The sequence below is a fragment of the Penicillium malachiteum genome (assembly GCF_028827825.1).
Source record: "Penicillium malachiteum strain IBT 17515 chromosome Unknown utg000002l:1.0-8849297.0:1.0-8852440.0, whole genome shotgun sequence".
NCBI classification, from domain to species: Eukaryota; Fungi; Ascomycota; class Eurotiomycetes; order Eurotiales; family Aspergillaceae; genus Penicillium; species Penicillium malachiteum.
The window spans coordinates 7,791,793-7,812,676 of NW_026643095.1; the positions used below are offsets into that span (position 1 = coordinate 7,791,793).

The 20,884-nt window shown below is 46.7% G+C and overlaps 13 protein-coding genes across 13 annotated transcripts; 7 read left to right on the plus strand and 6 right to left on the minus strand.

Annotated features, from left to right (window-relative positions):
• Positions 1-432: 432 nt before the first annotated feature.
• On the plus strand, positions 433-1,638 carry N7483_005897 (tellurite-resistance/dicarboxylate transporter family protein; the record flags this gene model as incomplete). The annotated part of the gene is made up of 1 exon (XM_057089334.1): positions 433-1,638. The coding sequence occupies one exon, from the start codon at positions 433-435 to the stop codon at positions 1,636-1,638; it is 1,206 nt and encodes a 401-aa protein (XP_056949163.1).
• A 683-nt stretch (positions 1,639-2,321) lies between these two features.
• On the minus strand, positions 2,322-3,533 carry N7483_005898 (RNA 3'-terminal phosphate cyclase-like protein; the record flags this gene model as incomplete). Its single annotated transcript, XM_057089335.1, has 1 exon — positions 2,322-3,533. The coding sequence occupies one exon, from the start codon at positions 3,531-3,533 to the stop codon at positions 2,322-2,324; it is 1,212 nt and encodes a 403-aa protein (XP_056949164.1).
• Positions 3,534-3,802: 269 nt separating this feature from the next.
• On the plus strand, positions 3,803-4,526 carry N7483_005899 (3-hydroxyanthranilate 3,4-dioxygenase; the record flags this gene model as incomplete). Its single annotated transcript, XM_057089336.1, has 2 exons — positions 3,803-3,834; positions 3,980-4,526. The coding sequence occupies 2 exons, from the start codon at positions 3,803-3,805 to the stop codon at positions 4,524-4,526; spliced, it is 579 nt and encodes a 192-aa protein (XP_056949165.1).
• Positions 4,527-5,268: 742 nt separating this feature from the next.
• On the minus strand, positions 5,269-7,254 carry N7483_005900 (CAP-Gly domain containing linker protein BIK1; the record flags this gene model as incomplete). Its single annotated transcript, XM_057089337.1, has 1 exon — positions 5,269-7,254. One exon carries the CDS (start codon positions 7,252-7,254, stop codon positions 5,269-5,271), a length of 1,986 nt encoding a protein of 661 aa, XP_056949166.1.
• Positions 7,255-7,736: 482 nt separating this feature from the next.
• On the plus strand, positions 7,737-9,184 carry N7483_005901 (putative serine/threonine protein kinase ENV7; the record flags this gene model as incomplete). The annotated part of the gene is made up of 3 exons (XM_057089338.1): positions 7,737-7,856; positions 7,958-8,576; positions 8,634-9,184. 3 exons carry the CDS (start codon positions 7,737-7,739, stop codon positions 9,182-9,184), a joined length of 1,290 nt encoding a protein of 429 aa, XP_056949167.1.
• Positions 9,185-9,919: 735 nt separating this feature from the next.
• N7483_005902 (extracellular metallo proteinase MEP) lies at positions 9,920-10,315 on the plus strand (the record flags this gene model as incomplete). Its single annotated transcript, XM_057089339.1, has 1 exon — positions 9,920-10,315. The coding sequence occupies one exon, from the start codon at positions 9,920-9,922 to the stop codon at positions 10,313-10,315; it is 396 nt and encodes a 131-aa protein (XP_056949168.1).
• Positions 10,316-10,479: 164 nt separating this feature from the next.
• N7483_005903 (extracellular metalloproteinase MEP) lies at positions 10,480-10,727 on the plus strand (the record flags this gene model as incomplete). Its single annotated transcript, XM_057089340.1, is given in 2 exon segments — positions 10,480-10,615; positions 10,633-10,727. 2 exon segments carry the CDS (start codon positions 10,480-10,482, stop codon positions 10,725-10,727), a joined length of 231 nt encoding a protein of 76 aa, XP_056949169.1.
• A 657-nt stretch (positions 10,728-11,384) lies between these two features.
• N7483_005904 (extracellular metallo proteinase mep) lies at positions 11,385-12,078 on the plus strand (the record flags this gene model as incomplete). Its single annotated transcript, XM_057089341.1, has 2 exons — positions 11,385-11,821; positions 11,892-12,078. The coding sequence occupies 2 exons, from the start codon at positions 11,385-11,387 to the stop codon at positions 12,076-12,078; spliced, it is 624 nt and encodes a 207-aa protein (XP_056949170.1).
• Positions 12,079-14,045: 1,967 nt separating this feature from the next.
• Positions 14,046-16,146, plus strand: N7483_005905 (putative MFS transporter; the record flags this gene model as incomplete). Its single annotated transcript, XM_057089342.1, has 9 exons — positions 14,046-14,239; positions 14,307-14,514; positions 14,577-14,593; positions 14,666-14,768; positions 14,822-15,273; positions 15,332-15,418; positions 15,470-15,523; positions 15,575-15,904; positions 15,963-16,146. 9 exons carry the CDS (start codon positions 14,046-14,048, stop codon positions 16,144-16,146), a joined length of 1,629 nt encoding a protein of 542 aa, XP_056949171.1.
• A 143-nt stretch (positions 16,147-16,289) lies between these two features.
• N7483_005906 (glycoside hydrolase family 43 protein) lies at positions 16,290-17,294 on the minus strand (the record flags this gene model as incomplete). The annotated part of the gene is made up of 1 exon (XM_057089343.1): positions 16,290-17,294. The coding sequence occupies one exon, from the start codon at positions 17,292-17,294 to the stop codon at positions 16,290-16,292; it is 1,005 nt and encodes a 334-aa protein (XP_056949172.1).
• Positions 17,295-18,036: 742 nt separating this feature from the next.
• Positions 18,037-18,496, minus strand: N7483_005907 (uncharacterized protein; the record flags this gene model as incomplete). Its single annotated transcript, XM_057089344.1, has 2 exons — positions 18,037-18,284; positions 18,403-18,496. The coding sequence occupies 2 exons, from the start codon at positions 18,494-18,496 to the stop codon at positions 18,037-18,039; spliced, it is 342 nt and encodes a 113-aa protein (XP_056949173.1).
• A 217-nt stretch (positions 18,497-18,713) lies between these two features.
• On the minus strand, positions 18,714-19,343 carry N7483_005908 (heterokaryon incompatibility protein-domain-containing protein; the record flags this gene model as incomplete). The annotated part of the gene is made up of 1 exon (XM_057089345.1): positions 18,714-19,343. One exon carries the CDS (start codon positions 19,341-19,343, stop codon positions 18,714-18,716), a length of 630 nt encoding a protein of 209 aa, XP_056949174.1.
• A 643-nt stretch (positions 19,344-19,986) lies between these two features.
• On the minus strand, positions 19,987-20,562 carry N7483_005909 (uncharacterized protein; the record flags this gene model as incomplete). The annotated part of the gene is made up of 1 exon (XM_057089346.1): positions 19,987-20,562. The coding sequence occupies one exon, from the start codon at positions 20,560-20,562 to the stop codon at positions 19,987-19,989; it is 576 nt and encodes a 191-aa protein (XP_056949175.1).
• Between the last annotated feature and the right edge of the window lie 322 nt (positions 20,563-20,884).

Genomic DNA, 20,884 nt, shown 5'->3' on the forward strand with positions numbered 1-20,884 from the left:
AAACAATGAAATTTGCCGAGTCTTATAGGTCAAGTCGATCTATTCTTATGTCTTGGCTTTTACGTGGCTTTGAAGTGTTCCGATAACCATACTCACGCTGGTAGGTTCTTGCTCTCAATTGCCCTTCGGAATTCCCCCTATTCTATCTTTTTGAATCAGTTCACAGTTCTTGGTGATTTCTTGGCCGGTGCGTTTACGATTCTTGTGAGCATAGATCAAATCTGGGCATTCCCCGTGGGCTGGATGCCTCTCGCCCCAGATTCCATAATTCGAGGCTTTAAATTCACCCCGCTCGCCTTCTTCTAGATCAATACCAACGATATCGACTTCCATTCATCTCAATCAATCATTACCTCAAGCCTGTCTCTAACAATCCGCTTCATTAATCTTTTGACAATCCATACACTGTGCATTCACCTCCTTTCCTTCGCCATGTCCAATCCCGCTCTCCTCGGGGCAGAGTCCTATGAACTACCTCCCCACTCATCTCACTCTGATACACCCATGATCGATACAGAGAAATTTCAGAAGCCCATTCGTTTAAACTTTAGCGATCGACTAAGGCACTTCACATGGGCGTGGTATACACTTAGTATGAGTACTGGAGGCCTGGCTCTTTTGATTGCCAGTCAGCCAAACAGATTCAAAGGCCTAGACGAGATCGGCCTCGCGATCTATATTATCAACTTAATCATGTTTGCCCTTGTCTGTTCACTTATGGCTGCGCGATTCATAATCCACGGTGGTCTTATCCAATCTCTCACACACGAGCGAGAAGGTCTATTCTTCCCAACATTCTGGCTTTCTATTGCAACAATGATCACTGGCCTAGAGAAATACTTCGGAGACGACCCTGCCAAGGCCTTCTCTACTACCCTGGAAGTTCTCTTCTGGATATACTGTGTCTGTACCTTCGCTGTTGCTGCCATTCAATACTCTTTCGTCTTCTCCTCTGTCACATATCGACTACAGACCATGATGCCCTCTTGGATCCTCCCTGCCTTCCCCATCATGCTCAGTGGCACAATTGCTTCCGTCATCGCCGAACGACAACCTGATCGCTCTGCAATCCCCATCGTTACCGCCGGCATGACCTTCCAAGGTCTTGGCTTTTGCATCAGCTTCATGATGTACTCTCACTACATTGGTCGACTTATGGAATCCGGACTTCCAAATCGGGAGCATAGACCAGGAATGTTCATTTGCGTGGGCCCACCAGCTTTCACAGCATTAGCCCTTATCGGTATGGCTCGTGGTTTACCAGAGACCTTTAGTGTCATGGGTAGCGAAGATACAGGTGCAGATGGTCGGATGCTTGAGATTCTAGCTCTGGCTGCAGGCTCTTTCCTTTGGGCTCTTAGTCTCTGGTTTTTCTGCATTGCGCTGATTGCTGTACTCCGATCACCGCCAACTGCTTTCCATCTAAGCTGGTGGGCTATGGTCTTTCCTAATACTGGCTTTACTATCGCTACTATTACACTTGGTAATTCTTTTGAGAGCTCTGCTATTAAAGGGTTTGGTTCGGCACTTTCTGTTTGCATTATATCAATGTGGCTCTTTGTGTTTGTTAATCATATTCTCGCTGTCATTCGACAGGATATTATGTTTCCTGGCAAGGATGAAGATGTCTCAGACTAGCTTTCAGCGTTCTTTTCATTATTGTTTCTCATAGCATGTTTTGGCGTTGACGCATCCTTGATTTCTTACTCGATTATCCACCTGGTCAATGCTTCAAGTTTCTTTTCCACCTGGGCATATACTATACAGGAACTATATCAGTTCAAGTTGATAGAACCATAGAATAGATTTCCGTTTGACGACACGTCTCTCTCCTCCAATTTCCTGCCCAGGTTACTACTAGTAATAAGAATCAAACTTTCGATAAACAACCTTGAATTGAAGAGATGTATTTTTCAAATATTTTACTGGCAGTATATACAGAAACCCCAAACCAACTGGGAGCGCCTTCAAATGCGATGCAAATATAGATCTGAGACTTTTGGAGTTGAATAATAAGAGACATCGGGTATCATGATTCGAGTTCGAGAAGCAATGAGGAGATTGAGTGATCCAATGGTGGCACCAAGGCAGGCCAGGCATCATAGACTGCAACTTGAGATCCCTCATTCGTCGGTGAAAGCGCGTCGATTCGCAATTCCAAGTAGAGAGGACGGCGTAACACGGGATAACTCCGAAGTCGTCACGGAGCGATCATCTGCAGATGTGCCCTTCCTGCAGAGAACAATGAGAGCCGTCTATAATGCTTCAAGTGCGTCAAGATTCGCAGCGAGTGATCAAAAGAGACAGACACAGCTGTTCCTTTAAGCAACCTTTCTGCCAACATTGCCAATACCACGTCCCACCACACTGATGATCACATCACCTGTATCGTTCTCACTCGAGGCATCACGGATACCCCAACCAGGAGCACCGAACTGGGTCAAATCACGCGCAAGCTGGATCAGATTGGGATCAGCGATAACCTCCCGACCCACCTGCAATCGGCCCACATCTTCTGAACCCATAGTCATAAGAGTCAACATGGTTGTGGCAGCAGCTGGAGCCACACAGCCGCCCTTGGAGACAGTCTCCAGCAGCTGGAACGCGCACTGCTTGCCAATATCCTCAGGAGGCACACCACCCGATGGTGGGGAAGCCACATCAGCAGAGAAAAGACACCCAGTAGAGGACTCCGCAACTAGGGACAGACCGAAACCCAGACCGATCTTCCTCTTCGCATTAGGGTTGTCCTTAGTGGGTGCGGGGATCAGAGGCGCAGACGAAACGTCGGAGAAAATGTAGGTATCAGGACTGAGAGGGTTGAGAATACCACGGGAAACTTCGATCATGCGGGCGTTATTGGATCCCGCGACACCAATGGAGTATGCGACACCACGAATGCGCTTAATCCGACCAGGGTTCATCAGGTGCAGTGTTTTCGGGAGACGAATCTGGTGACCGAATGAGAATTGAACTTCTCCACCACCACCGCGGCCATTGGGACCGGGATTCGAGCGTCGGAGAATGCGCAGCTCGACGTTGTTGAACATGCCGAATTGGTTGTAGAGCGGGAGGATGGCGGTTCGGACACTGTCGACGGACATATCACCGGTGGGTGTGGAGGAAGTAATGACACCGGAGCCGGTGAAAAGGACCTTCATGGGGGCTTTGGAGAACGGGGCCAGGAGGCAGAGAGGAATCAGGTAGTAACTGAGACCGCGGCTGCAGTTTGAGGGCAATTCATGTGTGATGAAGCCTCCGCTGGCACCTACACCTGTAGCGCTACCGGTGATCAGACCGGGCTTGAAGATGACAATTGTACCAGTGTATGAAATTTCCATTTGGGAGCCATTGGTGACGGCCTCCAAGAGGCGAAGGAAAGAAATCTCATGGGGAGCTAAACCGGGGTTGGTCGGCGAGTTAGGACGGATTTGCGAGATATGCACAGTGCGGCCAGTCAAAGTAGCAAGAACGAGGCGATAGACCAGGTTCTGGTGACCGGTAAACCTCAAAGGAGGTTGTTGAGTGGCCATTTTGTTGCTGGTTTGATTAGCTCTTCATATAGCGAGACCGTTGAAGCTTCGACTCGAAAAAAGAAAAATCGGGCGGGAACATGTTATTCCGCTCCGGCGCATCGGTTTAACTCCGATATGTTATCACCGATCAGATAGCGGGTTGATGAACAATCCCCAAGACCCTGATCTCACGCGACTCCATGACTCCACGTTCTTATTCATAGAAGTTGTCGATTCTGAGAACTGATCATCTCGAACTCAAGCTCATTGAGTCATAACTGTGCCACATGTTACCACCAGCCCTCAACATCCCTAAATGGTATGATATCTCTTCCCTTTATTACCCGATTCCACTCCGGTGAATCATCGCGGGGTGATCGTAATAAGCGTTGCAGGAATTGAAGCCCAAATTTTATATCGCAAATTACATATTGACTAACCGATTACCTGAATTCTATATACAGGCTTGAAGCCAATTCCCATCTACTTCAACCACCCGTCAATAATTATTGTGTTTATCATCCCTCCTCGCCGGCAACAGCCGGTTACACAGTTATGATTGTCGGTGGCCCCAATGCGCGAACAGATTATCACATCAATACGACTCCGGAATTCTTTTATCAATACCGTGGCTCTATGTTGTTGAAAACTGTGGATACATCTACAACGCCGCCAACATTTCAAGATATCCCAATCCACGAGGGATCTATCTTCCTCTTACCAGCGAATACTCCGCACTGTCCTGTGCGGTTTAAAGATACAGTGGGTGTGGTGATGGAACAACCCCGAGCAAAAGATGCTGCGGACATTATGCGGTGGTATTGCCGAGCATGCAGTGGGGTAGTATGGGAAAAGAAGTTCGTATGTACAGATCTAGGAACACAGGTCAAGGAGGTCGTGGAAGAGTTTGGCGCAGATGAGGAGAAGAGGCGGTGCAAGGGCTGTGGAGAGATTGCGGCCACTAAATACCAGGAAGGAGAAATTGTACAACCGCCAGCGCAACCCGAATAAGGGAGATCTAGAGGCAATGGAATCACTATGTATCTGATAAGCAAGGAGGGGTTCATTACTCTCATTGACACTGGCAGGACCGAAAAGTTCGAAAGTTTGAATGTATTACGATAGACGAATTCAACATTCTTAATGACGATCACTAGTTGATTGTACTAGTAATTGTTATCGGCCAGGTGCATATCTATTGTTGCAAAATGCCCACCCTTGCTGGAAAGGAAGTGCGGGTCTGAGACAAAGTTATTGTAGTATGATGAATTAGATTTATATTGTCCCTCATTCGAGGGTAGAAGTATGATAGAGGATCTCAAGGACCCAAGATGCTGGTTTGAATCTTGGGAGACATCAACAATTGACATGGGTTGGAGGGTAAACAATGTGAGAAAAAAATGTGAAAGAAGTGGTGAGGATTAAAAGATGCAAGACAGTGTCCGTAGACCAGAGTGTATATCAATCAACAATAAACAAGGAAGAGAAAGAATGGTCCAGGGTGCTGAAATATTCGAATGGAATAATACATTTTGTAGAAAGAAGGGAAGCAACAGGACGACATCAAAATAGTGGCAAATTGGATATCGTGCGCAGCGCGAAGAACAGAAGAGGGAAAATAAAAAAAGGGACACAGAAACCATGTACTAGAAAAATGGCGACGATGATAACATTCAACTCCAGTGGGTTGCTGCCTGATGTCGTTCGTTGAAAGTCCTCCAACCCACATCTCATGCTCTTTAGCCATCGAACATTATTCATCATAAGGACAGTCGATGCTCTCATGACCATCTCGCTCACAAAGAGCACACCACTTTGACACATCAATGATTCCAGAGGATTTGCCAGCGGCGGGATCCATGGAGTTACCCAGACCGCCAATGCCTTTCAGTCCTTCAAGGACGACATCTCGGCCAGTCTTGGGCGAGGGAGATTTATCAGCGTGGCTTTCATTGTCATCGCTGGGGTTCAAGTTGGCATGGTCTTCAGGCTTGTGATCCTGCTGCGCCTGGTGGCCATTCGCGTTAGCAGCGTCATTGCCTGCCCCAAACATGCTGGTGCAGTTCAAAATATCATGACCACCAGTCTCACAGATCTCACACCACAAAGTGTCATCATCGGAAGATCTCTCTGACTCAGGCATGGTCTCAAGTCGTGGGTGGGAAGAGCTGGACGTGCCACGGTTGTGCTGCCGAGGCTCTGAAGGGGCGTCATGCCAATCAGGCGGAACAATCGTACGATCAGAAAGACGGTTAATGTGACCGATATTTTTCACAGCCATGCTGCTTTGGGAGCTCGATGACTTGTGCTGCTTGGGAGGAGACACGGTCACGGTGGAGCTACGGTTGCGACCTCCTTCATCGGAACTCAGTCGAAGCTCCTGCATTTCACGCTCGAGCTCTTCAATCCGGTTATCCTTGCGGCCAGTATTGCCCTCAGCCTCTTGAAGAAGTTGCTCAAGGTGGGAAATACGCTCAAGCTGCTCATTGTAAGCGTCCGCGTCCATTCCATTGGGGTTGGCCGCCATTGGGTTGCCGCGACTCAAGGAGTGGATTATAGCCTTGAGACCTCGGATTTCATCATCTTTCTGGTCGAGATCACTCGAGTGACGAGGGCCATCAGAAGCGGCTTGGGCGTCTTTGAGGGCTGCCGCGGAGTGATCGCGTTCTTTCTTCAATTCCAACTTGGTTCTCTCCACCTCCCCACGAAGGAACTCGACCTCGGCTCTAGCTTCCGCTTCACCGCGCCGTGCATCTTCGAGTCCCTCTTCCAATTCGGACACTAATTCTTCCAGTTGCTTCAGTTGTTGTGCAACAATCTCAACGTCCTCCCCACGGTCTTGAAGCTCCTTGTTCTGTTGCATGAGCTCATCCAGACGTTGCTCATAAACACGCTCAGTCTCAGATGCAGCAATTTCCAGTGTATCCAATGTGCTGCGAAAATCCGCGCGATGACCATCAAATTCCGTGGTCAGCTGATTGATTCGCTCGTTTCTCTCGCGCAATTGGACACGAACGGACATAGCATCAGATCCCTCTAACTCCTCCAAGGTTCTCTGGAAGTCGCTCAGTGTTCGTGACTGCTCATCTAACTGTCTGTCTCGGTCCAGTAGCTGCTTTTCCAAACCCTTTACTTGTTCCCTCAACTCTTGTGTCTCCACGGATGAAGGTCTCTGGAAGTCTGAGGGTCTGCCATAGGATGAAGCATCATCATCAACACTGATTCGCGACGGTGGTCGATCAGACAATCGTGATGGCGCCTTGGTAGGGCTCCGCTGGTAGCCATTGGAGGCAGACGTTCGAGACGCGGCAGAAGGAGTGCGCAAGCCACTCAGGCTCAATTTGGGAGCAGGCACACGAGGGGATTCGGGTCGAGGGAGAGATGGACGGCGGATTCGAGGACGAGGAGTAGAAAGGCTTGGACCGACGGACTTGCTAAAGTTGGCTGGCGGGGCACGCCCAGGAGTTGTAGGCACGGCGAAGTTGGCAGATCTTCGAGTGACGTATTTGCTGTTGTTCATAGGAACAAAGATGCCTGAGCCCGGGACTGATGTCACAAAGTATTTTCGTCCCTCCACATCCCCACTGTTTTTGCCTCGTTGAGCGTGTTCACTACTCAACTCAACACCCGCAAATCGACCCGGCTTGCCCGCCACAGTTCCCAAGTATTTTACTGTACCGTACATACCGCCAGGTACGTTGACGATATCACCGACATGGACATCGTCAAGAGCCGCCATGGCTGGTAGACGTTTTCAGGTGGAGGTGTAGAGAGGTGTAGGTAGAAAAGTTTGGTGAGAGCGGAGCAATTTTTGGTTTAAATGGGTTGTTTTTGTCAGGAGAACCCAAGTTAAAGCCCAATAACAATCATTATTATTTGAGACCCAACACCAATCTTGAGATATTGGATAAAAGGGAATGAAAGAAAACGGTATCTTTCTTTTTTTAAAAAAAAAAGAGAAACCCCAGAGTATCTAATAAGGGGAGGGGAGGGAACATAACAAACCCAACCATGGATACAGCAACAACTTGTCCGGTGCTCCACTCCGCGTAATCATCATTCCCCGATCCTCCCTCTTACACTTCACCATCCCCTTACCTCCAACCCTGCTACTTGCATCTTCTGTATTTCACTTATTCCAGATTACTGAGACTGATACTGCCGATTCCGAATACGATCCTATTACTCCGCTAGTATCCTTCTGTTAAGTACATAGCCATCATGGCGCAGTACTTCTTCGACCTTCTCTACAACTTCACAGATTGCATGTGCTGTTTTCCCAGTTCACCGCAACTCAAGATCAATAATCGAAGCTTCAAGTTATTGCGACTATTAGGCGAGGTACGAAATGCGAACAAAGGAAGGCCCTCAAGGGACACGAAGATGAGACCGTGGCCTCCGTACTCATTGATGTACTAATCGATCCACTCCCAATCCAATAGGGCGGTTTCTCCTATGTCTACCTCGTACAAGATAAGTCGAGCTCTGAATTGTTCGCCTTGAAGAAAATTCGGTGTCCCTTCGGTCAAGAATCCGTGTCGCAAGCCTTAAAGGAAGTCGAAGCGTACAACCTATTCACCTCACAAGCCAACATCATCCATTCCATCGATCATTCCGTCTCTACCGAGTCAGGCTCCAAGTTCCGATCCGATGGCGGCGACGCAGGCTCCAAGACAGTATACATCCTCTTGCCCTACTACCAACGGGGTAATCTTCAAGATGCCATCAACGCCAATCTGGTCAACCACACCCGCTTCCCGGAGAAGCGCTTGATGATGCTCATTTTGGGCGTAGCGACTGCGCTTCGCGCCATGCACCAATATCGTGTCAAGAGTGGCGCGGAAGCTACCCGCAAGGCCAAGGGCGTACGGAGGCAAGGGGACGAGGCAGATGCGGAGAGGACAATGCAGATGAAACCACAGCGACGGGCAAGCCATCGTGTGCAGCAAGAGGAGGAGGATGAAGAAAATGAGCCATTGATGGATGATGAGGTGACACGTAGCCAGGAGGGTGTGCAAGACGGTGATCTGCGCCCGTATGCGCACCGCGATATCAAGCCCGGTGAGTTCTAGTGTGGACACGTTTTTGATAACCGCCCGCTAATTTTTCATGTCGCAGGAAACATCATGATTGATGACGATGGTCAATCCCCAATTCTTATGGATCTGGGCTCTTTGGCACCCAGTCCTATTGCTATCACATCCCGCTCTCTGGCATTGGCGGTCCAGGATACAGCCGCAGAGCACAGCACTATGCCTTACCGTGCACCTGAATTATTTGACGTCAAGACCGGATCCATAATCGATACCAAGGTCGATATTTGGTCGCTAGGCTGCACTTTGTATGCATGCCTTGTCGGAAAAAGTCCATTCGAGGCTCGCAGCGAGGAAACCGGTGGTAGTCTGAGCATGTGTGTTCTTGGTGGCGACTGGCGATTCCCCGACGAAAAATCCAATGCTACCAAGGGCAAAGGCAAGTCTGGAGGCGACGTCGATGACGCATCCAAGAGCAGCGGAAGCAGCACAATCAGCGCTCCAGTCAAGGAAATTGTTCGCAAGTGTCTCGAAGTTGAACCTTCCGAGCGTCCTGACATTGACGAGTTGATCGAACTCATCAAGGATGTTGTTAGCCAGTTGCCGGATGATGACGCGGCAGGTTCATCTCATTAAACCTCCTTCGTCTTCCTTTTCCTCTCTCTTTCTCTTTCATTTCCCCTTTTATTCATTTCCCTTTCACCAAGTTTGAGTACCGGCAGGCTCCGCTCCATCATCTTGTCCGCGAACTTTCCTTGGCGATCTGTACAGTATAAGTTGAAAGTTGTTATATGGCATCAAGGTTAATTAGGTGATGTGCACTGTGTTTCAATATCATTGCAGGTTCCTCTAGGTTCATACATGCAATCCACGTTGATTTTTTGTCCTTTTACTAAAAATAACAATAGAGTACTAGTACTAGTAGTCGATTGACATACCCGCGTCCTGAGATGTGCAACACGATATTGAATAGTACATACTTCTCTCAGGATTCATCCCAATCTTTCCACTACTCATTGAAGCTACTAGCAGTACTGGAAGATCGTGCCTGTTCCCCATGAGCCCTTGGGTATACCCTGGAATGCAGAGAATACACATACTCACCGAGTCCATGTGGTCTCAAATAATGTGACCGTTTCACGACGGAAATAATGAACTCACTAACAACGCATGCTTCTGATCTTCCGAGATCCGATGTGATTATATTGGAAGGGCACGGTATTTGGTAGTTGAAGGGAATGGCATCCGTTACTGTCACCTGAGCACTTATCAATATGAAGTAAAGCGAAGGACCACTTCGAGGCCGAGTTTAAGTTTCCTATATTCTATGTTCCCTCTAACCGCACTTGATTTTACCACTCTGAATCCATCATGTTTCTTACGGAAAGAATGCTACTTGCTGTCGCTTTAGTGTTCTCTTTCGTGAGAACTTCCTGTCTTGCCCAGTCAGGGCCCAGTCGTGGCGTTCCTGACTTGAGTCCATTCCGTTGGGCTCAACGAGCTGTCTATGTGAATTCAAACAGTACAATACACACTGAAATTTCCTCCACCCTTACAACAGACCACTACCTTGATGTCGCAAAGGAGTTGGTTCAGGCTGTAGCCGCAGGTGCTGCCTTTCGCGTTGTAGGTGATCACTACATCGACGATAATGGCGTTGCCCATGTCTACTTCCGTCAGATGCTCCATGGTATTGATATTGAAAATTCCGACTTTAACGTGAATGTGAGCATGAAGTCTTTCCCTTCATCGCTCGAAGTTCAATGAACAATTCCTGCGGGCAGATTGGAAAAGACGGAAGAATTCTTTCTTATGGCAATTCTTTTATAACCGATAGGCTCTCGGAAGTCAGCGTCGTCTCCCATGGGAGTATTTCAGATCCAATCTCCTCTTTTGGAAGTGCATTGAGCCAGCTCAAGCTGCCAATTGACATGGATGGAAGGTGGGAAGAAGCCATACAGAAGGGTATATCCTACATGATCAAGGGCATTTCGGGAACCGCCTCTGATTCCACAGCCAAACTGGTATACTTCATCCACCCAACAACACTGTTGCTCTTAGCTCGAGGTTTGAGATAAATACAGGTCTCAGCTGGGTCGTGGCTTATATTGACGCTCAAAATGGCGAAGAGATCCACGGTGCGGTGGACTACGTCTCCCACGCAAGTTATCAGGTCTAGTAAGCGAATGACCAGCTCACCTTTCCTCGTCTTATCATGAATAGCATCTGACATTGGAGTCAAACAGCAAATGGGGGCTTGGTAACCCGTTGGAAGGGCCCCGGTCTATTGTCAATGATCCATGGGATATGGCCGCGTCTCCTTTCACTTGGATTAGTGATGGAAGCGTAAATTACACCACCACTCGCGGCAATAACGCCATTGCTCAATACAATCCATCGGGTCATCCTCCATACCTCGACAATTATAGACCTGTTAGCCCTGAGTTGAAATTTGAATATTTATACTCTCCGTCCATGTCGGATCCATCTTCATACATCAATGCGTCTATCGCGCAGATATTCTATACTGTCAACACTTATCATGATTTACTCTACACACTCAGTTTCAATGAGAAGGCAGGCAACTTTCAATGAAACAACAGTGGCAAGGGCGGTAACTATTGGAGGTGATTATGTCATTGTAGATGTCCAAGACGGATACTCCTATGACTATGCCTCATTCTCAGCTCCTGCGGATGGGCAGCCAGGTCGCCTAAATATGGGCATTTGGCATCATTCTCACCCTTATCGCGATGGTTCTTTCGATGCTGGGATAAATATTCACGAGTATACCCATGGCTGTAGGATCCCCACAACATGTTGAGGTAAAACGATCATGCTCATGACAGTTCTCTTAGTATCCAGCCGACTGACTGGCGGTCCTGCAAATCCCGGATGCTTATTTAGTCTCGAAGCTGAGGGTATGAGCGAAGGATGGAGCGACTGCATGGCCATCGCCCTCCGTATCAAGTCAAATGATACCCGAGCATCTAGCTATCCGATTGGTGAATGGGCTCAAGATATCACAAATGGCATTCGGCCCTGGCTTTACTCCACCTCAATGAGCACTAACCCTCTCACATGTGCCAGTGTGAATGCTATGGTAGATGGACACCAGGTTGGCAATGTTTGGGGCAATATGCTCTATGAGATCCTGTGGAATTTGATAGATAAACACGGCAATACTAACGAACCCGGTCCAACGTTTGATCATGGCGTCCCCAACGATGGCAAATATTTGACCATGAAGTTGGTGATTGATGGAATGGCCTTGTGAGTAATTCAATTTCTCTTCATCCCTTCATAAACGCCGCCAGTGTATATGCTGAGTCATTTAATACAGGCAGCCGTGTACTCCAAACTTTTTACAAGCCCGAGATGCTATTCTTGATGCCGATACGGTGCTAACCAATGGTTCAAACCATCGTGATATTTGGAAAGGGTTCGCTAAGCGTGGTCTTGGTCAGGGGTGCATATATAGTGCACAGAACCGGATCGATAACTTCAATGTCCCCACAGGTATCTGCTAATGTTACAGCATCAGAACGAGCATCAGTACGACTCAAGAAAGAGCTTGCAAATATTAGCAATCTATTATTCCCTGCGGAAATGCCTCAAACTACACCTAGTATAGATATGCGGTACTACTAGTAGATGCAGACAATAAAATCCATCATCTACCTGCCAGTTGCGTGCTGATATGCGAAAGAGGAGACGAAAAACTAAAATCAAGACAAATAGCTCACTTCATGTAAAGAATGACGGGGTGGCACTGATAACAACCCAAATCGTAAGTGAGAACTTGAAACCAAATCTTTCGAAGTTGGAGAAGCATCCATCCGAATTTTGTGTGTTTTTATCCAAATCCCTTCTAGTCAAAGTCTTCATCATGACTCAGACCCTACTGATCTAGTACCTCGGAATTATAAGTTTAGAACCGACTTGAAAATTCAAAATAGTTCTTTTATTCAACAAGGATATGATTTCTAGCTTAAAATATAAGATCAATCTAGGTCAGTCCAAACAACTTGAGATTTGATCATCAGGTAAGAACTATCAGCCGAAGCTTACTAGTGAACTTCTGACTAGTAATGACAATATCGATTGATGCTTCAGTGAAGAGCTCTACCTTGAATGGTACGCGTGGATTCTTATGTGTGAAGAGGTACGCCTCCATTAGATGAAACAATTTCAATCAATCAATACCTTGCCAAGAAAAAAAAAATTATTTCGAATACTTACCAATTCTACCCCAACAAGCTCCCAAGTCTCTCCCGGGCTAGTACGGTAGTACCATGGTGGTACTCCACGGGTTGGATCCAACCCCACACCTGTCAAGTCACTCAAGTGGAGCTATTATGAACCAGCCGAGGGAGATGAAGCCGGGACCATCTGGATAATTTACAGTGAATTCTGACCTTCAAATTTCTTTCTAGACATTACCAGAACAAAAGTAGTTCACGGGTACGGTATGAATAAGATGATTGGGCGAGAAGAAGTTCATCGCTAGCATTGGGATTAGGAATTGTTAAGATAATATGGAAACAAAGGGACGATCGGGAGTCGGAACTTGATTTGTATGCCGAGATAAAGCTTCAGTCTTTGGAGATTTAGCTATCGCGATTGAGCCAATGGGTCTCTTTGATAAGTGTTAGAGCAGCGGTCTTCAGTCCGCCAGGTCTGCAATCTGACGGTCTAGACGTCATTGGTGAAGACGAATCGGCACAGGACGGAAGCGTTGATAAGAGAGCTTACTTGGGCATCGTCTCAATTCTCACTTCTCATTTTAGGTCTGATCTGCCATCATATTGAGCCGATGTATTCGTTGGCTTATTTCATGAGGATTGATGCAGGCTGCGGTTTCTCACGCAATCTAGCATAATTGGTTGATCAAAGCTTATCTTGATTTCAACTCTTCAATCTTATCTTAATTGGGAAAAGATAGGATAGATATCAAGACATGCATGCAGGTATCTTGTCAACTTGAATGTAGTCATCCAGATATCCCTTGGAAGGTAGTCAACTGTTCCACATACATTGATAATCCACGGATATCTTAACCACGCAAAGCCACCAAGCCACCAAGCCACATTACAATCAGCAACTAAATAACTCCGTACTCTTAAAATCATTCCGCTATCTATCAGTTCAGTTTCCTGTTTAAGTAAGTAATCTACATCTCCACTTACAAAGTGCGGGGAAACAAGTTATCATATCAGATGCCGTAGCTTATCGCAGTCTGCATTCCACGCTGCAATTGGAGTCATAGCTCACACACCGGAAAACTTCCACAAATCTTTGTTTTTTTAGTACCTTGCGTCTGATTTAGTATCTTTGCCACTTTGCCGACTCCCCGCTTATCGGCAACTATCAAGTTCTCTATCATGCTTTGACGTGGTCGGTCGTTTCTCAAATAGACCGCTTGCTGCAAGGAGACACCTGCGAGATGCGCGACATTACCGCCTTTAATCCCACTTCAACGACCACTCAACCCACTATGGCACCAGTGGTAGATACCTCAGCGATTCCAGGTACAGTAACCCTGGTTGATGTGCAGCATGTCCTGCATACTCGACATCTAGATCGAGGCGATCAGGATATCGTCTTGATTCCTACCCCATCTTCCGATCCCGATGACCCCCTCAATTGGAGTCCAAGGAGAAAGTTACTGTCCACCATCTGCGTGAGCGTGTAAGTGGTATTATAACGCCTTGGTGATTAATTGGTGGAACAACACTGATTCAAGTCTTTCACTTAGGTATACTCTGTTCGCGGGAATTGCTTGCTCGGTGGTCTACTCAGTACTCACGCAGTTGTCGGAGGATACGGGAATTTCGGTCGATACACTAAACCAAGGAACGGGATACATGTTTTTGCTAGCAGGATGGGGGTTGTTATTTTGGCAACCTTTTGCTATGCAGTATGGAAAGCGGGCGACATATCTTCTATCCCTGGCGGGAATCCTGGTGGGTTTATTCTGTGGGTCTCGGAACTTGAATAGAGGAACGGACAGGCTAATCAGCTGCAGGGTACGACTATGTGGGGGTAAGATCATATCTTATTGACTCCTTGAGATATTCTGATCAGTATGAGCGATGTATGCTAATTCTCATTTAGTCCCTACGGAAAAACACAAGGTCAATGGATTGCGAGGAACGTTGTACAAGGCTTCTTCACGGCACCAATTGAAGCTCTTCCAGAAATCTCAGTCACTGATGTGGTATGTATAGCCCTCCTGCTCCAATTCCATAAATGTATCTCTGATGAATTCAGTACTTCACTCACGAGCGCGGAACTTATATGGGTTTATATGCGTTCTTCCTGGCGGGCAGTAACTACTTTGCGCCAGTCATCTGTGGCTTCATTGCGCAGTACCAAGGCTGGCAATGGGTCTTTTACTGGCCTAGTATCTTCTGTGGCTGTGCCATGATCTTTCTATTCTTCTTTATGGAGGAAACAAACTATGTTCGCAAGGACAGTGTCGAAAGCTCTACTGTCGCCAATGTGCGGTTGAGTTCTTCTCATGACTCTCACAGCAGCGACCATGAGAAGGCTCCGGTTTCCGATGAACCTGTTTCTACGCCGGAGCTTGGATCAATGCACACGAAGAAAAGCTATTGGCAGAAACTGTCACTTCTGGGACCTCAACAGGAACAGAATACAATGCTACGCAGAATTTGGCAGAGTCTGTATTTCTTGTCTTGGCCCGTGATCTTCTACGCTGGGTATGTCATCTTTTTCATTATCTCTTGATTGAAAATATTTCATGCTAACTTGAATAAGATTCTCATATGGCTCGTACCTGGTGCTCTTCAATATCCTCAATGGAACCGCATCTATTATCCTGGGTGGCTCTCCGTATAACTTCGGGTAGGATACGCTCTCAATATTCTTTCAGGACTACTAACTAACACAAAGCAGGACATCAATGGTTGGTCTCAGTTACATAGCTTGTTGTCTCGGCGTGGCTCTTGGGTAAGCGATCATGTTCGTTTCTTCTCCCTTCTCGATGCTAAATTAATGTAGATCAATCTTCACCGGACGATTCAGTGACTGGCTAACTATCAACCTTGCTCGTCGCAATGGAGGAGTTATGGAGGCCGAACATCGTCTCTGGCCATTCGTTGCCTGTCTCTTCTTCGTGCCTGGCTCACTTCTGCTCTGGGGAGTAGGAGCGGCACACGATGTACACTGGTTCGGTCTCATTGTGGCTATGTGCATGCTTGCATTTACGAATACCTGCGGTATTACTCTCAGCGTAAACTACATGGTTGACAGCTATCGGGAGTTGAGTGGAGTAGCAATGGCTACTGTTATCTTGGTGCGAAACACCATGTCTTTTGCCATTGGCTATGGGTGAGTTGAGATTCCAATCCTTCATTATGAAACTGGTAACTGACGAATGATTTCAAAGAATTACTCCATGGGTTGATGATCTCGGATATCAGAACTGTTTCGTCTCAGCCGCGTTTGTCGGTATGGCATGTGCATCTGTGTTCCTGGTGATGATCAAGTTCGGAAAGTCTTGTCGCATTCGCAGTCGGGAGAAGTACTGGAAGATTGTACAGGAAAACTGGGAGAAGGGAATGGGCCACTGATTAAATTGAAGCTTTATACTACTCATAAATGTGTAGATTATAATGACCATTTGAAGCATTGCGCAAACAAAATCTCATATTTAATCAATTCATACATTCTAGAAAGTAATGTATTGGGTAAAATGTTCTGAATACCCTCCCAATCAAGCCAAATGAATTCTGCCCTCTTCATCATACACGATTTCCCTCATTTTGACAGATCTCAGATGATCAACCCCATCAGATAACTCACAATCGTGATAAAACAAAAACCACTTTCCTTGAAACTCAACAATAGAATGATGAGTGGTCCAGCCCAACACAGGCTCCAGAATCCGTCCCTGATAGGTGAATGGACCCAAGGGCGAGGAACCAGTAGCATACGCCAGGTAATGAGTATCACCAGTAGAGTAAGAGAAATAGTACGTCCCATTGTAGCGATGCATCCAAGCAGCTTCAAAGAATCGCCTCTCATGATCATCCGCTGCAATGGGCTCGCCAGACTCAGGAGCTAGGATCTGAAGATCGTGCGGCGGTGCTGAGAATGAGAGCATATCATCTGATAACTGGGCCACACGAGGAGAAAGAGCAGGAACACCATCGCCAGATGGCTCCTGTGGACCAGACTTTGAAGCATCAAAGACCAGTCCATTCACATCGTGGGGACTACTCTCTCCATTGCCCTTTGACCAGCACTGCAGCTGACCACCCCAGATTCCTCCGAAGTACAGATATGCCTTCCCATCCTCGTCAACAAAAGACGCGGGATCGATGCTATAACTCCCTGGGATATATGATTCCTCGGGAACAAATGGACCCTCTGGCGCATTTGCGACTGCAACGCCGATACGAAAAATGCCTGACTTGTCGCGGGCAGGGAAGTATAGGTAGTATTTGCCGTTTTTCTCAGCAGCGTCTGGGGCCCACATCTGTTTCGAGACCCACGGAACATCCTCTACTGAGAGGACAACTCCATGATCCGTGACTGGGCCGTCTGCTGAGTCCATTGAAAATACATGGTAGTCGACCATGTCATATTGGTCACCATTATCGTTGAATTCGATATCTGTTTCGCGGTCATGGGAAGGGTAGATGTAGATCTTGTTGTTGAAGACATGCGCAGAAGGGTCTGCCGAGTAGAGTTGGGTGATGAGAGGTTTAGGAGACATTTTGAAGATCAATCTTGGAAGAGCTTCAAGTTGAAATTCAAGTTCAAACTTGAATGTTGCTTTAAGTTTCAAGTCTTGCACGGCTTTCAAGTTAAGGCCAATATTTATTCAAGTTGGGGATGTCCGTGAAGATGCTTTGGACTCGGAGGTTGGAATGGGAGTTGTGCACTATGTCAAGAAACAACGTACCACACCTGCATTCGTGGTCAAAATAAATCCGATATTCATCCCGAGCCTATTTAAATCACCGGATGAATACTATTAGACCAAAGTCAATATCTGGTGCTTTTATCCGTTACGGCTAAGTGTCCGAATCGCGGGGAAACCCCGCATACCCCATGTGTAAGACCGGATAAATAGAGAACACCCAACCTACCATATTCAACTTGAAAAATGCTCGGCAAAAAACCCTGCTAGTAGCTAATCAGTGCCCGACAACTTACGTTGGGAACAACTTCAAATTGATAGGACACAGTATTTGGGAGACTAAGAGGCTGAACTCGCAAAGCAAAAGCGTGGAAAGGATCACTGCTTTGTTTTATGACAATATAGATTCAATTCGTTTCTTCAAATGTTAGTCCTGGCGGCTTTTTGTAAGTCTCGTACTAGGCATGGGCGCATCGTGACACTAACATTTGAAGCTGCAGATAACATTGAACTTAGACCAATCTTTTTCGTTCTCTTTTCGTAGCTCTTTTCAGGGCTCATCGAACCTACTCGTCGAAATAGCTCTTTACCAAATTCACTTCTGGCGATTTGACGATGAGAACCGGGACAGTGCAGATTTCCAAGATCTTTTGACACGTCCTGCAGATCGATCTTTCGCAGAGTCATCAGACATATATCCTCTCTGGCTAGCCTCCTCGAACCCTTCGGTAGGATCTTGTTCGTAGGCCTCTTGTTCAGAATCACCATCAGAATAGTCATTAGAGCTCTGCGCATAAGATGTGTGGTGGAAAGGCCGACGAGTTAGCTGTGGCATAGCATCATCTGAAGAACAGTATATATTAGAATTTTCCTGGTTAGCCATATCTTGGGTCAGTCCTTAAGGGTATGTTCACAGTCAAGCCTCTCTGGCCCATGACAAAGGTTGGTAGTCTGAAATGACTAAAGTGTCTCCGGGCTCCATTGTCAAAATTCGATTGCAGACATCCCCAACTTCCGAATGGGGAGTTGCAAAAGAAATCAGGATCAGGAGCCATCAAGGAGTTTTCAAACAAGTTTCACACGTGGTTGTTTTTGACTTTAAGATCGAAGTCATCATATCCTAGATGGTTCGGCATTCCCCAAATGTGAATGGTAACATCGTCATTCGATCTCATGACATCTTCCTGTAGCCTAAGAAAAGCTCGATCCCCTTCACCATAGAGCAAAGGCATGTATACACCGAAAAGGCCTAATAGGCAGTATGCCTTGTCTTCAAGCCTCGTGATATTTCTTTTTCGCCGCCCATGACATCCACTCAGCCACAGTAGCGGTTTGACTGGCAGCTTTGTCTCCCCCACGGAGATAAAGCCTTCTGATACCAGTAATATGCGGGATAAGATCACATAGTTCAATTTTGTCACCCACTTTTTGCCATGAGCAATTGAAATAGTCAACTTTTGTCGGAGCCAGAAGTTCTTGCAAAGTCCAGCCTCGGGTGAACCACCGTGATCGTTGAAACTGTTCATCATGCTGGCGCTCCGATGTATGAGAGGATTCAACATCAGACAGATAGGCGAAACATATAGCTGATTTAGAGTAACAAGCAAACATCGAGTTGGTTGACTCCTGGAGCTCGGCACTGCTGGACTTGTCTATGCAGCAAGTATCAATCCACATATATTCGTAGTTGTATTCCAGCGCTTTCGCACATGCTTGTGCTACTTTTTCCCAGCCAGGACGCTTTGAATCGTAGAGATCTCGCGAATGCCAGTGTTTTATATCATCAAAGGTAATCTCATTCTGGGGTTCTCCCCATGTGTGTGAGATAATAGCGTAAGGAGAAGCGTCCCGCTCGCTAACGACAAATTCCACCTGAATGGTTCTGGCGTTGATGATCCACATTATGAGAGACGTATGTTGATCCTGAGGTAAAAAGCAAAGGGGGTTTCAAATATTTCTGCTTCAAAATAGGGAGTTGAGAAAAATATAAGCATCCTGGTCGTTGCTTGTTCGTTCATGCAGTCAGCCCCTCATTAGTATTATCTACTCTGTCAGTCGCGGGGTCGGTGGAATGGATCATCGATGACAATCTGAGACTAAAATGGCAGGCCATCACGTAGTGATCCAAGGCCGTCAACAAATGCAAAAAAAGAAACTCAAACATTGGGAGACTTGATATTTTGAATTGTAGTAAAGATGGATCTATTCATATACTACCTAGTAGGTTGGCGAGGTTCATCTACTCCATAAACTGAAGGGATCCACATCCAACTTGAACCTCAGATGAAAAGGTTTTCTTCAAATAGCCTAAATTTGATAGCTGGATCAAGTTTCTAAAACAAGAAGTTGCTATTATTGTTTCAAAGAAGATCAAGTAAAGCGGCAAACAACTTGAATTAAACGATTGTTACACAGCTGAAACCAAGAGCCGCCAAAGGATATAGTATTTATCGTTATAGACACAAAAAGACGCTGCCCAAACAAATCCCGGTCGATAAAAGCACTCCTCTAAACAAAGCCATCAGACAGAAATTCTGCCTAACGCTCAACCTTTCACCATTCCCATCCCTACGTAGCCTGGCTCAGGCTGTCTCTGCCCCAGGCCCGCCTGCCACTCACATTCCATCTCCCACTCCACCTCCAACGCACCCTCGACATCTCCCAAAAGATCGGAGAGAAATTCGTCCTGTTTCTCATTGTTCAGAGCGGGCAATGGAGCAATAGGTTCATCAGATAATGGATGGGGTTCCAGCGGGCTTTCGCAGCCTTTTAGCCCGATGAAGCGACCGAACCGCAGGCGCTTGGTTTCAACAGTCACGGATGGGTCTGCCTTCGGACCAACCCAGGGCTTATCGATAGGTAATGGATAATTTTTGGTTTCTGAAGTGGGAGGCGAGGTTTGATGGAAGAAACGGGCAAGGCCGTCAAGTTGCTCATGAGTGAGGACCTGCCAGGCGAAGAGTGTCTTTGGAAAATTTGCAGGGGCTTGGTTTGAAGTACAGCTTCTCAGAGGGTGTAGAGGCTGACTGAGGATTTCGATCAGTCTTCTGAAGTCTGGGTGGGGCGGGATTTGCAAAGCAGGAAGCTGCCTTGCAGAAACTTGAGAGGTGGATTCAGTCATGATGAATTGAAGATGGTAGATAGTGGTAGTATTGGAACTGGAGAAAAAGTAGACAATTCGTATAAACAGGACTTGACTTGAAAGTGTATTCGCTAGATAAAAACCAAGAAGCATGGAATTAGAAAAGATGAATAGTCAGGTCAAGGTCATCGCTCTTATATGTATTCTGTAAATCCAGTTGTCTTATAATGGCAATGATATAGATAATGATGTGAAACATCCCGAAATAGCGCTTTGACGTTCTAAAACGAAAGCGCGCCGCCCCTTATAGCTGTTCAAAGGAAGCGTCTCAAAAACCTGCAGGGTCGTGTTACCCGATGCT